Source organism: Cryptomeria japonica, chromosome 9 (assembly GCF_030272615.1).
Source record: "Cryptomeria japonica chromosome 9, Sugi_1.0, whole genome shotgun sequence".
NCBI classification, from domain to species: domain Eukaryota; kingdom Viridiplantae; phylum Streptophyta; class Pinopsida; order Cupressales; family Cupressaceae; genus Cryptomeria; species Cryptomeria japonica.
The window spans coordinates 421,683,194-421,698,366 of NC_081413.1; the positions used below are offsets into that span (position 1 = coordinate 421,683,194).

Below are 15,173 nucleotides of genomic sequence, written 5' to 3' on the forward strand. Positions count from 1 at the left end.
TTCTGTCCAAATGTAAAAATGTTAAATGTGACCAAATCTTAATGTTGAATGTTCCGTGGCAAGAAAACACAACAAACAATGAAGACACAATGTCTAAAGGTTATGTTTGTCCAAAATGTTTTAGTGTATGTTCAAAAGATTTCCATTGGTATAGCATGGATTGAAGACACTTGAAAACATACACAACCTAGGCCGGAAAGAGAAACCATTCAATGGGACCCCCGCGACATAGAAATACCTCAAACAAGTGGACATTTAGAGATTCTGGTAGCATTGGCTCCCCCACCATGACACTCACTTCTTGGGCATACCAAATTCTCTTACCTCAAAAGATCAAAGATCAAATGAAGGATTCTTGTCTCAACATGAAAGGGCACATGAGGGGTATCTACGGGGTACGATTAGCACTCCTTGAACCATCAAATGTAAGGATTTTTGTCCTCTACAACAAAAGGTGTTTAGTGGGGGAACTTATGTGGTCCTTGGTGTCTACCCATGTGGACATGACTCATTTAAGAACCCACTCCTAATCCCCAAAAAGGACTTTTAATGCATCCAACACAAGTGTGGATACTAGGGAGAACCGTCGGTGTAGATACACGTCACCAAGTCATCGCGGCTTTCACCTAACGTATTAATTTATAGCATGCAAGAGAAGTACCACTTGGGCCATTCTCTCTCACTTGGCCTTATGGGCTACCCAGGAGACAAGCCCTCCTACGTAAATAGAAGATGATAACAATTTCTCTTACATCCAAGGTCCAAAGGAAGGCGAGGGGAGATGATGCTTTTGTTATCAACTCTAGGGTTATAAACATAAAATGTGCAAAGCATACCAAACACTTAAAAAAAGTTCTTTAACCCCAAAATGAAAAATAGATGTGACCCTAATTAGACTAAAAATCCAAATACACGCACCTAGATTAGCCTTGCAACAAATGATTAGTAGTTTTGATAGATTACCCCCACCTGCAAGCACACTAGTTAGGCAATTTTTTTAGAAATCCAAATCCAAATATGAAAGAGGGGCATTCGACAATATGATATTTTCTCTTTTTGAACACAAATGCACCACTTCATTAGTCCAATGCAAGAGGTTAGGCCAAAACCAAATCGAAAACCCTAAGAATGAAAAAGATGCCAAAAACTGAAAAACAAAAATGCGATTATACCGAACGTAGATACACTTCCCAAATACAGACACAAAAATATGAGATGCAAATGCACTCTTTAAGATTTGGAACTTGCAAAATAGGAAGAAACACATACGTGAAAATCAAGAACGCTGATGCAATTTCTGGGAAAAAACACAGAAGTATGTCATAGATGTGATTTCTGATAAACCTGCACCTACAACAACAGAAAAATATAGAAACATGAAAATATCTAGCACATATGAATTTTAAATTTAAAAACACGATAATATGATTCACAGATGCTATTTCAGGATTTGAAACTTGCAAAACCGACATAAATACATAAAAGTGAAAATAGTGATCATAGACACGAAATCAAAATGTAGACGCAGAAAAACTAGTCGTAGACACAGAATAAATCAGAATCATCACAAATCTGACTTGCAACTTCACCAAAAGCTAGATTTGGAAACAAAATGTTAGCAATAAAAGGGACAAGGGTCCCATCGGCCGTGCCAAAATGTATACGGTGAAAAATGATGATGAAAACCTATTGTAAAACCATAAAGATTCAACCACAAACAATCTAAGTCCTACAATGAAACATTCACCATACATCAATGAAGATACCTAAGAACATACAAATTCACAAAAAAAATAAAATATTACCATTCACATATCAAGTAGGGTTTGAATCTCCATTGTCTCTTATCTCCATTGATCTTGTTTGATGTATTTTCTCTCAGATTTTGTGTACATAAGAGCTCAACAAAGAATGGATTGTGGTTGAAGATGTTTGATCGCAAGAAGGCTTGATTGTATGAGATTGATTAGTTGATTAGATGATTAGCTAGCTGGATTGATTAGGGTTGATAATGGAGAAAGCATCCTCTTATATAGAAGACACTTTAGGAAATGGAGGGATAAGATTAAAAGATGAAGAGGATATACAATATCCAAAAAAATATACAGCCAAGCTTAAATAAATAATTGAGATCATATTTTAAGATTTGTTCATTTTTACGTAATATTATAATATTTAGTTTTGTTGACTTCAATGTTAATGATTTTTATTTCATTAAAAGAGGAAAAAAATTGTCATTTCTTTAAATTATTAATCATAATGATATTTATAAACTAGTATATATTGTATAGTCTATTAAAAAAAATTATAACTTCATTATATGTGGAAAAAAATAAGTTATTTCTTTAACTTATTGATCACAATGATATCGATACATTAGTATACATTGTACACTCTATTAAAAAAAATGTTATCTATAATATAAAAATAATATGAATGTTTGTATTAAATCTTGTTTTATTAAACTCTATTTAAATATAAGTAATTTGGAAAAAAAGTTTTGTTTAGCTTAAGTACATATTAACAATTTAAGTAATTTTCATACATTTAAATGAGAAAGTATATGAATACTATTGTGATGTATTTAAGTATTCTACTGTAAAAATTTAGATGTTCATATCATTTTTATTTAGTTTTGGTCTAATTTAAGGAAATGTCTTTATGCATGTATATATCGACAAATGACACAATCTTGCATGAAGTTGGGTTCTTTTCCCCAGCCAAATTACATATCTCCATGCATGCCCACTCACATATATAGTCTCCACCTTATCTTTATATGTGTATACTCTAATACATAGTCAATCCTTGTATTTTTTATATTTATACATACACTTACCAAAATATAACTATTTATTCCTAGCAAGCTTGACTCCAGTGATATCCACAGGCTATCTAAGTCTATTTCCATTGAAGAGATTGAGACTGCTGTTAAAACCCTTTGCAATGATAAGGCCCCGGGCCCGGATGGTTTTCCGATTGAGTTTTATAAAGCTAATTCAAATTGGATCTGTAAAGACCTTTTTGATCTTTATAACGAAGCCATTGCTAATGGCTCTTTAGGCCCGGAGATAAACAAAGGTATTATTAAATTACTTCCTAAGGAAGGGAATAAGGCTCTTATCAGGAACTGGAGACCTATAACCCTGCTGAATGTTTCGTATAAAGTCCTGGCGAAGATTTTGGCTCTTAGGCTCGTCGATATCCTCCCTAAATTTATTTGTCCCTCCCAAACTGGGTTTATTAAGGGAAGGTATATTCTGGAAAATCTGATCACCAGCTGGGAAGCTATGGACTGGGCAAAAAGTTCTCACCAGAATACTGCCATGTTGCTTCTTGACTTCGAGAAGGCCTATGACAGAGTCGAATGGAAATTTATCTTGATGATGTTGAAGCCTTTGGCTTTCCTCCCTATTTTTGTCTTGCCGTGCAAACTCTTCTTAAGGACGCCTCAGCTCAGATTGAAATTAATGGAGTTCTTTCCCCTTCTTTTCCACTTAGTAGATCTATCAGGCAGGGTTGCCCCCTTGCCCCTGCCCTTTTTGTCATCGCCTCTGAAGCCCTATTTTATATTCTCAGAGATTCTTCCTTGTCTCCTGAGGTCAGAGGTCTATATCTCCCTAATAATGATGAGCTTATTAACTGTCAGTTTGCTGATGACACTGCTCTATTTTTTGAACTTTCTGAAGTTAACTTTAGAGTCCTTCAAGGGAAGCTTGACCTATTCTGTTCTGCCTCTGGTGCTCGCATTTCCCATACTAAGTCAATTTGTCTTGGATGGGACGAGCACCCCCCTGAGTGGTTTTCCAATTTAGGTTTTCCGTGGGGAGGCCCCAACAAAATCGTTAAGTACCTTGGTATCCCCTTCTTTGTGGATCTTGTTCTTAAGAATATGTGGCTTTGGATTAAAGAAAAAATCCTTAATAAACTTAACAAATGGCACAATAGAACCTTGTCTTTAGCTGGCAGAATTCAAGTTTGTCAGAAAATCCTATCTTCTTACAGTATCTACTATTCCTCGGCTTGGTTGTTTAGTAACTATCAAATCCAAGAGATTCAAAGTGCCATCAGATCCTTTCTCTGGTCGGATGGAAAAGGAAACAAGAAACATCATGCTGTTAAATGGGCCTGGTGCCATGCTGACAAGATCCTTGGGGGACTTGGGCTTAAAGATCTGAAATTCCAGGGTATTGCCCTTTCCGCCAAATGGATCTTTCATTCCTTGGAGGGTAACAGCCCTTGGAAAGTGCTTGTCATGCATAACATTGAGAGAGGTTTTCCCAAGAAAGCTAAGTCTTGGAAAAACCTCCCCTTTGGTGATCTCCTCCTAGGTAACTTCCCTGTCTCTGTTCAAGGTTCTTTGGTGTTCAAGTCAATATGGAAGGCCTGGGAACAGGTCAGGGAGCACATTACCAACAAGGACTGGTACCACCATGATCAACTCCACGGAGAAAGATCTATTTGGTGGAATCTTGCCATCAGCAGGAAGCCTCTTGCCCTATCCCAAGGATGCTCTGCCAGATCCTGGGCTAAAAAAGGTATAAACCAATTTGTGGATCTGTTTGAATCTGATTGCCTCCCGTCTTGGGATGCTATTAAGTCCAAGTATGATATTCTTGATTCGCAGAAAAAAACTTATACTATGGTTCTTCAAGCCTCCAGAAGTATCCCGTCTGCTTGCAATGTGGATTCTCTTAGACACCTTAAATGCAAGTGGTCGGGGGGTGTTGCTTTGGCTAGCCTTAAAGCCAAAAATATTCACTCTGTTATTAACCAGAATAATGACATTATTAATCATGTGAACTCTGTTTGGCATTCCTCATTTGATATTAAGATTTGGAATAAATTGTTTCAATGCTTATGGAGAAGTCCTGTTGAGCCAAAAATCAATTGCTTTAAGTGGCTTGCTTTACTTGATAAGCTTCCTCTTAAAAGGTTCAATTCTGATTCTGATTCCTGTAATGATCTTTGTAATCTTTGTAGACTCCCGGAAACTGGGAGACATATTCTTTTTGATTGTCTTCTTGCTAAAGAAATATGGAGCATGTTTGGTATTATCTATCCTATTAATGTGAGCATTCTTGACATAATTACTGGTTATATCCCTGGTCTTCCCAAGGATTCAAATTTATTTTGGAATATGCTGTCCTCTAACATTCTTTGGCAGATTTGGAAATGCAGGAACGAAGAGAAGTACCAAGGTAAGCCAAGGGCTCTTACTGAGTTTTTCAGAAAACTCACACATTTCAAAATCTTTTTTCAGGTCCATGTCACCATGATGGGTGAGAAAAAGAAGCTAAAAAGATTCCTCCAATGTGGTCATGTGTCTTTCTACTTCCATGAGCTGAAAAATGGCTACCTTTGGCGGAGAACGCTGGATGATCTTCATGCTTTTGATGCTACCTGTGAGAAGCTTAAGAAAGATATCAGGAAGAACGCGAATCCCAGGATGGATGAGCTCTCCTTGCTCGCTCAAGTGCAAGCGCATAAGAACTTAGTATGGATGGAAGGCCCCCTTGGCTGGATTGCCTGGGTGGATGGTTCATGTGACATTCTGTATTAGCTATGTATATGGCAATGTATATGTATATGTCATTTTTGATGGTGTGAGGCATGGCCTCTAAACTCTGATACTCTGCGGTCTATTTGTATATTTGATCTCCTTATATCTAATACAAAAGATTTGACCATTTATCCATCCATATTAATGTGACTATGGGCTTGACCCTTGCCTTTACAAAATGCCAATTCAAACTCTAACCAATTATTTTCATTTTATTTTTGTACCTGGTGTAGACACCTAAAAATGTCTCATTAATCATGTACTGATTATTCCTTCTAATTGATTAAATAATTCTTTAATTATTTAATTAAGTTAATTAATCTTATTCTTCTATTTCCTATTTCCTCATAATCTTACTAATTATTCTATTTTCTATTTCTTTCATCATTTAATCATTTTAACCATCTTCTAAATATTAATTAAATATTTATTATTTAATTAATTCTTTTTAATTCTCCAATTTAAATAATCTTTATTATTTAAATAAATTAATTCTCAATTTCTATCTCTAATCATCTAATCATTCAACCCTCTTATTAATTAAATATTTATTATTTAATTAATTGTGATTTAATACTTTAAATTAAATAATCTTTACTATTTAATTAAATTCCATTTCTAAATAATTAAATAGTTTCTTTAAATTATTTAATTAACTAATTAATTCTTCAAATTCCATATCCCCAAATTCTAATTTCATTTAATTTCACATTCTTCTGAATTCTTCCAAATTTAATTACATGTGCATGATTTCAAAAACCAAATTGAAAATCAAAGTCAAGTTCTAAATATATTCAAATGCTAAATTGTATTAAAATAAATTCAATTATTTGAATTAAAATCTCATGCAAAGATTAAATTGAAAATCTAAGTTAAAATGCAAGCGTATGCTAAATTAATTAATTAAATCAATTAATTAATTAATTCAATTATCTCTCCAATCTCTATTTCCATCTTTTACTTAGCTTTTTCTAAATTAATCTTTCTTGGTCATCTTCTTTATTTCCTCCAATCATTCTTTTTCTTCCTTCAGACAACTTTTTCTCAACCAGTTGACTCAATTAATCTATTCAATCTATTGAGTTTCACTCCTACAATCAATAGTTCAACTATCAATTTTCATGTGAGCTCACCTGAGTTCCACCTCTTGATCAATCTATTCCACCTTTCAATCAATCTCATCCAAAAATCTATAAATTGAGCATCCAATCTCCATTCTCAACAATCATGAACTTTGATTCTTTGTGTCACTTGCAGGTTACCAATGTAATATATGAGAGCCATCATACCACAGAGAAGAGAAGAGCAATGGAAGCTATATGGAATCTTGGAATAGGGAGTTTTATTGAATGATTTTAATTCCTATTTTGCTTGATTGTGTTATTTCATTGTCTGTTTGTTAGAATTCTTTGATTAGATAGGGATTTGCGATTTCCCTTTGATTTCTAATTGATATTTTATTAAGATGAATTTTACATACACACATTTTGGTGAACCCGGTGTGAATCAACAACTAATTTACCTTCTTTGTTCTTTGTGTAATTTTTGCAGGTCATACAAATTTTTCTTCTTTTTAATAGATTTTGCATGAATTTCGAGAATAGATCTTCTGTCATGCAATCACGCTTACATCATCATGCAATCACATAGACAAAAATACGCATTCAACCCCTCAGGGTCAAGCATTCGATCTATCAGGGTTATGCAATCGCCCTTTCCAAGTCATGCAATCACCCTTTCTAGATCACGCATTTGTAGGGAAAATTGTTGTTTAATTTTTTATTTTATCTATTATTTGATCTATCTAATTCTGTCTAAAATTGGGTTAATCTAGAAACATATTACTTCTATTTCATGATTGAATTATAACAGTTTATGGCAAGAAAAGTATAGTTCAGGATTTCAGGTGTAAGAAGGATGAAAGAACAAAGAAGAGAAGCCAAACGCTATCAAAAGGTTCTCCAAACAGAAAAATAGATCCAAGATTCAGAAGATCAACTGGCCTTTGATAGATATAACAACTTAGTTCTTTCTTATCAAGTTAAATATGATCTAATCAATATTTAATGGATGATTAGAGATTTGGCTAGGGCCTCACAATTGGTTTTGCAGGTTGTTGATCGGGTTTAGTTTTTCTTTTATTTTTAGTTTTTTTAATTTTTTGTTGTTTGCCTGTCTGTTACGCAATCAACTTGTTATTATTACACAATCGATGTTATCATTACGCATTCGATCTGTCAGAATTATGCATATGCTCTGTTATGTTCACGCATTCGATCTGTAAGTATCACATAATTGTACAGGTATTGTCACGCATTCGCTTTTGTCAAATTTTGAGTTTTTGTTTTCTGTTGGTTTGATTCTACTACTAATCTCTTGTTTATAGCCTATGGTGGATTTATAGAAAGGATTAGATCAGTTGCATGCATCATCTAACACTTCATCTTTTGGTGCTTAAAATCAACAACAATTAAAATGGACATGCATGGATAATCTCACACTTCGTTGTTTGGTGCTTAAAATGAACATGGGCTAAAATTGACATGCATGTATCTCACACTTTGTCTTTTGGTGCTTAAAATCAACAAATGGTTAAAATTGACATGTATACCTTCATATTTCAATTTGGTGTTTAAAAATGGACATGCACATGCATACTCAACACCCAAATTTGGGCTATAAAATGAATGTGAATCAGGCTACATTAGATTAAATCATATTTATTTTTTCCTAAGGTAAATAATTTTTATTGTGTTTGGGGTGGACCTACTATTGCATTAACTGACTTTCCACCTGCCTTCGGGATCTTGGGAGAAAGGAAGGAGGTGACAACGACATCCAATTTTTATTTTATTCTACTTATTGAGGGGTATCTTTGACTGGGGATTTCATCAGCCCATAGAGGTACTTTGAATTGGGATGCGTTGGGGATATCATCTCTCCCAGCATACTCTTGAGCAGGTTTTTTGAGCTGCTATATAAGTATACTAGTCAGGCGGCTAGAGTGTTGAGTGAATTCGATGTATGTGGGGGCCTTCCCTACACCGATAAGCTCAATTAAATCCTTAAGTGGCTTTGTCTAAGAATCTATCATTGGATCGGGATCCCCTAAAACCTAATACTACAAACCAATTTAGTTGTGAAAAATCCTACATTCAGTGATTCTGGGAGTGCGGATCGTACCCCATAGATACCCTTCATGTACCTTACATTATGAGACAAAAATCCCTCAGTTATAAGATCTTCAGATCTTTGGGGTAAGAGAGACTAGAATGCTCGAGAAGTGTGTGTCATGGAGTGGAGCTAGTGCTGCCAGACTCTCTATCTATCCATCTTGTTTTGGTATTTTTCTGCAGGGGCCTCATTGAATGGTGTCCAATTTCCAGCCTAAGATTGTATTCCGTGCTTTTTTATGTATCGTTATGTTAGACCAGTATTGAGTCAGTCCTTTGGGCTATTTCAGGCCCTATCTTACGTATCTCTAAATTTTCTGAGATTGTGTGAAAATTGAATCAGTCAGCTATACATACCTCCAAGCAATTGTTCTCAGATTTGGAAAACTACAAAAACTTGTCATACACATGAAGTTACAGAAAACAAAGTCCATTTTGAAACCAAAAACTCAAAATTTTAACATACTTGTGACCCTAGGAAGTCCTTACATTTGCATAGTCCCACTTACATCCTCATTATCATACTAAAGTCCGTGCATAAGTTCTTCACATCTTCATTATCATCCATAGTCGTTGCATAGTCTTAATTTTGCGTCTGCATTATCATCCTCATATACATCTTCATCTAGACCTCATATACATTTAAGTCCATTGTTAGCTATAGAGTCATAGCATGTGTCATCATGGGTCTCCCAGGTGATGGTTTTCTCCCCTTCGAGCAACCTAATCTAGTGCCAAATGGCAGTCAACAAGAAATCATTAATGGTCCATATAACTTAGCTTGGGACTCAAGAAGAAACACACCTCAATATATAGGAGTCATACACGAGATAAATATTGAGTCTAAAATTTCCCGTACAATTGATAGAGAGATTGAGACATAACAAATTAGGCAAGAAATGGAAAGACTTGCATTAGACAAATCCAGAAATGCTCAACAGGTCTCATGTCAAAATCCTCAATAGAGAGTCTAGTATAGTCTTGCATACCTCATATTTACGTCTACAGTCTAGAGTTAGTCATCATCTTGCATAGAACCACCCTCATATAGTAGTCTTAGATGCCCATCACAAGGTCACAAAAAGTGAAAGGTATAATGGACTCAAACAATGCCCAATCTATAAACCCAAATTGGAACATGGACATATCAACTGGTCAGCAATCAGGTTCTCAAACAATGTCTACCCTAAACGAATTACAACAGCATTTGACAAAAGAAGAAATTGAGTCAGCTCAACAAGATCCACATGTCCTTATGACCCTAGATGCACTTATACATAGTGATAGGGACAAGTGTCTCTCGTTGTTATTACAAAATGGGGTGAAACTACCTAAAGATTTTGATATCACAAAGATCTTACCAGCAGGAAAAACTTTAGGTCAAGATAATAGCCAAACACCACCCATGACACAAATAGAAGCAACGACCTCTAGTTTTCCTCAAAATGTACCTATCCAAACAAATGTCAATACAAATACAAACTTTCAAACAAGTGCGTCAACCTCGGCGATCAATGTTAGTATACCAACACAAAGCATACCGATAATATCAAGTGTCTTAGCACCTATTCAAACACAAGCAACAAGTGTAACCCAACCTCCAGTTTCCTATTCTATGGGATCAACATATAGTCATCAAATACAAATCTAGGTCTTGGCAATACAACAAGTACAACTCAACCAAACATGGGTTCTCATATTACTTACTTCACAGTACCTAGTGGAATGCACAAAACACAAAGTTATAACCATGGTAACTTCCAACAAACTCCTAATTATGCAACCACGGATCCTTTTGTGGGACATACACAAACACAAGGTTTATCTTTGACTCAAATAGATATTCTGACATAAAAAATATAGAATTTGCAACAACAAATGATGACCATGCAGACTGGTAATGATAAAAAGAGCTACACAATGCAGGACTTACGTCCTTATCCATTTGATCACACACTATACATGCCGCCTTTCCCACAACATTTTGAAATGCCCAAATTTGATAGATATCGAGGGAAGGGTGTTCATAGAGATCATATTAGAGAATTTTTTATGGCATGTATAGAGGTTGCCTTAGAAGATACTTATTTAATGAGACTATTTCCTAAACGTCTGGGAGGTTTGGGCTTAGAGTGGTTTTCACATTTACCACCAACCATCACATCATGGGGAGAATTAGCTGAACAATTTATTTCAAACTTCTCACATAACATTGACACCCTAGTTACTTTGATGGAATTATGTGTTGCTAAACAATATGAGAATGAAACATTTGTATCCTTCATACAACGATGGAGGGCTCTCTATAGGAGGTGCAAGACAGTTATCCCAGAAATAGAGCAAGTGGATATGTTCACAGAAAACTTGATTCCCAAGATTAAATATCCGATACAAATGCAATGTTTAACCACATTCAAACAAATCATGGAAAAGGCTCTCAAATGTGAGAAGGGACTAGTAGAACAAGGTCTTATTAAGTATGGCAACACCAACAACAATGAAAAATCTAAGTTTTGGTCGAAAAACAAAAATGTGACCAATGATGGTATTGTAGACACCAGAATGATAAACAAAACTCAACCCATTTTATCTTTGGGAATGAGTCAGTCATCTAATCCACATATAGGGAATAACACAACCTCCACAAATGTAAATGCTACACAAAACATGAATACAAGATACCCTAGGGTAAATGCTCCAAGAAGAAATTACACACCTCTAGGAGAACCTATTGAGTCAGCGCTCAAAAAGTTAATACAGACAAACATGATCACTTTACCTAAAGTAACAGTGTATGAACCAGGTCCTTTCAAACCCACATGGTGGAATGATAATGATTTTTGTGATCATCATCAGACTAAAGGTCACAAAACAACAGGTTGCTACAAATTGAAAAAATTGGTCCAAGATATGATAGACCAAGGGGACATCACAATTGATACCGATAAAACCTCAGCAAACACAAATCATACAATTTTTAAGGATCCTTTTGTTAAACATGAAAAAGGGAAAGCTACCACATCAGGTACCCAAGACAATACAGCCAACTACACAAAGGTCTCATACGATTACACTATTCATTCCATTAGCTCAAGAGATATAGAAAACAATGATTCACAAGAAACATTTGGTCAAGATGAGCAATATCAAGACACTCACACAGATGATAACCAAATTTGCATGATATCAGAGGCACCAAAGTATGACGATGATAGAAATATTTGTCTCAAAGACTGGGGGCATGATCAACCATCTCACTCAGGTTGGTTTGAAGATGAACTCATAGAACACATCATGGATGTCAAACATACACATAAATACTATGAAGAGGGATTTAACATAAATCTTGATGAAATAGCTTATGATACCAAAAAATCTTGTAAGTCAAATGATACAGTCTCTACAATCACCATAGCTCCCAGAGACAGAGACTGTGCAGTGGTTACTCGCAAATCAAAGGTAACTTTACAAGGGATACCACCAAATCATCTATCAGCAGTAGGGACCTACAATGTTGTTGAACAACTTAAGAAAACTTCGACATAGATATCATTATTCAAACTATTGCATATTTCACCCACTCAGACAACTATATTGGATAAAGCACTTCAAGATTCAGTAGTAGACAAAGATATAGATGAAAATGCCTTCCAATCTGTGGTAGGGAATTTGACACAAGGTACACGCATTGCATTCATAGAAAAAGATATTCCTAGTGATAGACTACTTCATAATGACCCACTACATTTGGAAGCTTACATTCATAAGAGAAGAATTAGAAGAGTACTCATAGATGGAGGAGTTGGTCTCAACATTTGTACTTTAAAGCTAGTCAAGGCACTAGGATATTCTGAACTTCACATTGATTCTTCCAAGAGGATAAATATCAAGGCATGCAATGATGAAGAACGTCCATCAAAAGGCATTGTAAAATTACTAGTACAAGTGGGACCCATAACAACAGAGGTCACTTTTCAAGTCTTGGACAGAGAACTAGGATATAACATGTTATTGGGTTGCCCATGGATCCACACCATGCAAGCAGTACCATCCACATTTCAACAGTGTGTCAAATTCCCATATAATGGTGTTGAAATAACCATAAGGGGTGATCCAAATCCCTTCCAACATTGCAATTACTTGAAAGAAAGTGTGGATAATCAAGTACCTATCAAGCAACACTTCTCACTACACAACTGGAGGCATTCAAAATCACAGAAACAAAAAAGGATATGCCTACAACATCCTCCTTACAAACAAAAGATATGGGTTGTGGAGAGTATTCTATTGCAAATACTTTAAGTGGGAAACAATTATCTCTTTCTCCTTAGTCCTTTGGGAAACCTCACAATACAGTACAAAAACAAGACAAAGGAAAAGAAATTGTTAGATACATAGAATCATGCTCTTTCATTAGATGGGGTGACTTACAAGATGAATCCCTGAATGAAGATGTTAACCATTGGATATATAGAGAACAAGATCATGTAATAATACGCAAAATACACATAGATCAGTATGATAATGGATTCAAAATATTCCAAAGACATGGATATGATGGTACCATAGGCCTGGGATTACCAAAACAAGGAAGGCTAGAACCTATTGTTCCTAATGATAATCTAGGGAATCAAGGATTGGGATATAAGAATGTACAACATATCATAGAAGCAAGACAACATACCCTTGATATATTAAATAAACCAAGGAAACTGTCAGACTACATACCACAAAGGGATTTGTCCATGCAGGTGCTTCCATCTTCATCTCAAACAATTAATCAGGTACCCACATCACCTAGTGCAGAATTAGATGGAGAAGACATGAGACAACTCCTGCAAGAACCTACCACTGAGTTACAAAATGATGCAGTTGTTGACACAATAGTACAAGCTAATGTAGCAACAGATTCAGGTTTACTAGCACCACCTGAATCTCATCCATGGTTATTGTCACTACTTCTACCATGAGAAATGACTCAGGCTCAACCAAATGAATCAGATGAAGAAAGATTGCAAAGGCTTACACCAGGCTTAAGAAGGGTAACTAATGTCCACAGAAGACCAGTCAATCTGTACCAAAATCAATGTTAGGAACAAGAAGAAATAAGTGATGATAGCTCATAGGATGAAACATATATGGAAAGCGAGATAGAATCTCACGACTATGAGTTCTTATCACTCCATGATTCTAGCCCACCAGAAAAGGTAATATTAAGATATCAAATAAAGCTTATACAAGATGAAAATACACAAAATCATTCAAACAATCAAGTATTCATGTTATCAGAGTCTACTAAAGAAGGGAGTAATGATTTACCCCTAGTACATTCACACTTGATTGATTGGGGGCAAGAAGGAAAACCAACGCTGGATTGGTTTGAAAATGATGAAGCAATTTTAGAATTTCTCAGAGTCAGAGAGAGATTTCCACAAGGTGATCACAAAGTAGGGTTTGTTGTAGACTTGAATAGAATAACATACTTTGGAGAAGAGAGTGCTTCTGCAACAAAAGATAAGGATCAAACTATCCATAATGGCAAGAGTGACTTGGGTAATCTTCCTATGGAAAGAGAAAGTTTAGCATTTCTTATAGAGGAAATAGAATAAGTGAACATAGCATAAGTAGAGGTTGTACATAACATCCATCTGGAAAAATCACTAAGCAAAGAAGAAAAAGAAAGATTCATTCATTTTTTCAAGCAAAGACCAATCAAATTTTCTTGGTCCTATGCAGATATGCTAGGCTTAGACTCTAAGTTAGTGTTACATCATTTACCTCTAATACTAGGAGTTAAACCTTACAAGCAAAAATTGAGAAAAATGCATCCAAGTATTGCATTACTGGTTAAAATAGAACTACAAAAGTTGATGGATGTAGGTTTCATAAGACCTATTGACTATATGTTGATCCCATAGAATAGGAAACTAGATGTAGGTGACTAAGCCCATAGGAGGAATAAGAATCTATACGGATTTCCGGGATCTAAATAAAGCTTTTCCTAAGGATGACTTCCCGCTACCCAATATTGATATGATAGTTGACCTAACAGTTGGAAAAATAAATGCTATCCTTAATGGATGGTTTCTTAGGATATAACCAGACAAAACCAGAAGATCAACATAAAATGACCTTCACATGCCCATGGGGAACATACTGCTGGAATGTGATGCCATTTGGTCTAAAAAACGCTAGAGCAACATACCAAAGAGCTATGACAACATTGTTTCATGACATGATCCACAACATAATGGAAGATTATGTGGATGACATATTGGCTAAATCAAAAACAAGAGAAGGTCACCTTACAGTCCTTGCATAGATATTTGATCGGTTGGAGTAGTATAATGTCAGATTAAACCCGAAAAAGTGTGGGTTCGGTGTAACAATAGGTAAACTACTATGGTTCATTGTATCAAACAGAGGAATTGAAGTAG

The 15,173-nt window shown here is 35.4% G+C and overlaps 1 protein-coding gene across 1 annotated transcript; it reads left to right on the top strand.

Moving 5' to 3' along the window:
• The first annotated feature begins 3,367 nt into the window (after positions 1-3,367).
• On the top strand, positions 3,368-5,563 carry LOC131074235 (uncharacterized). The gene has a single exon (XM_058010818.2). It carries the CDS (start codon positions 3,368-3,370, stop codon positions 5,561-5,563), a length of 2,196 nt encoding a protein of 731 aa, XP_057866801.2.
• Positions 5,564-15,173: the final 9,610 nt, after the last annotated feature.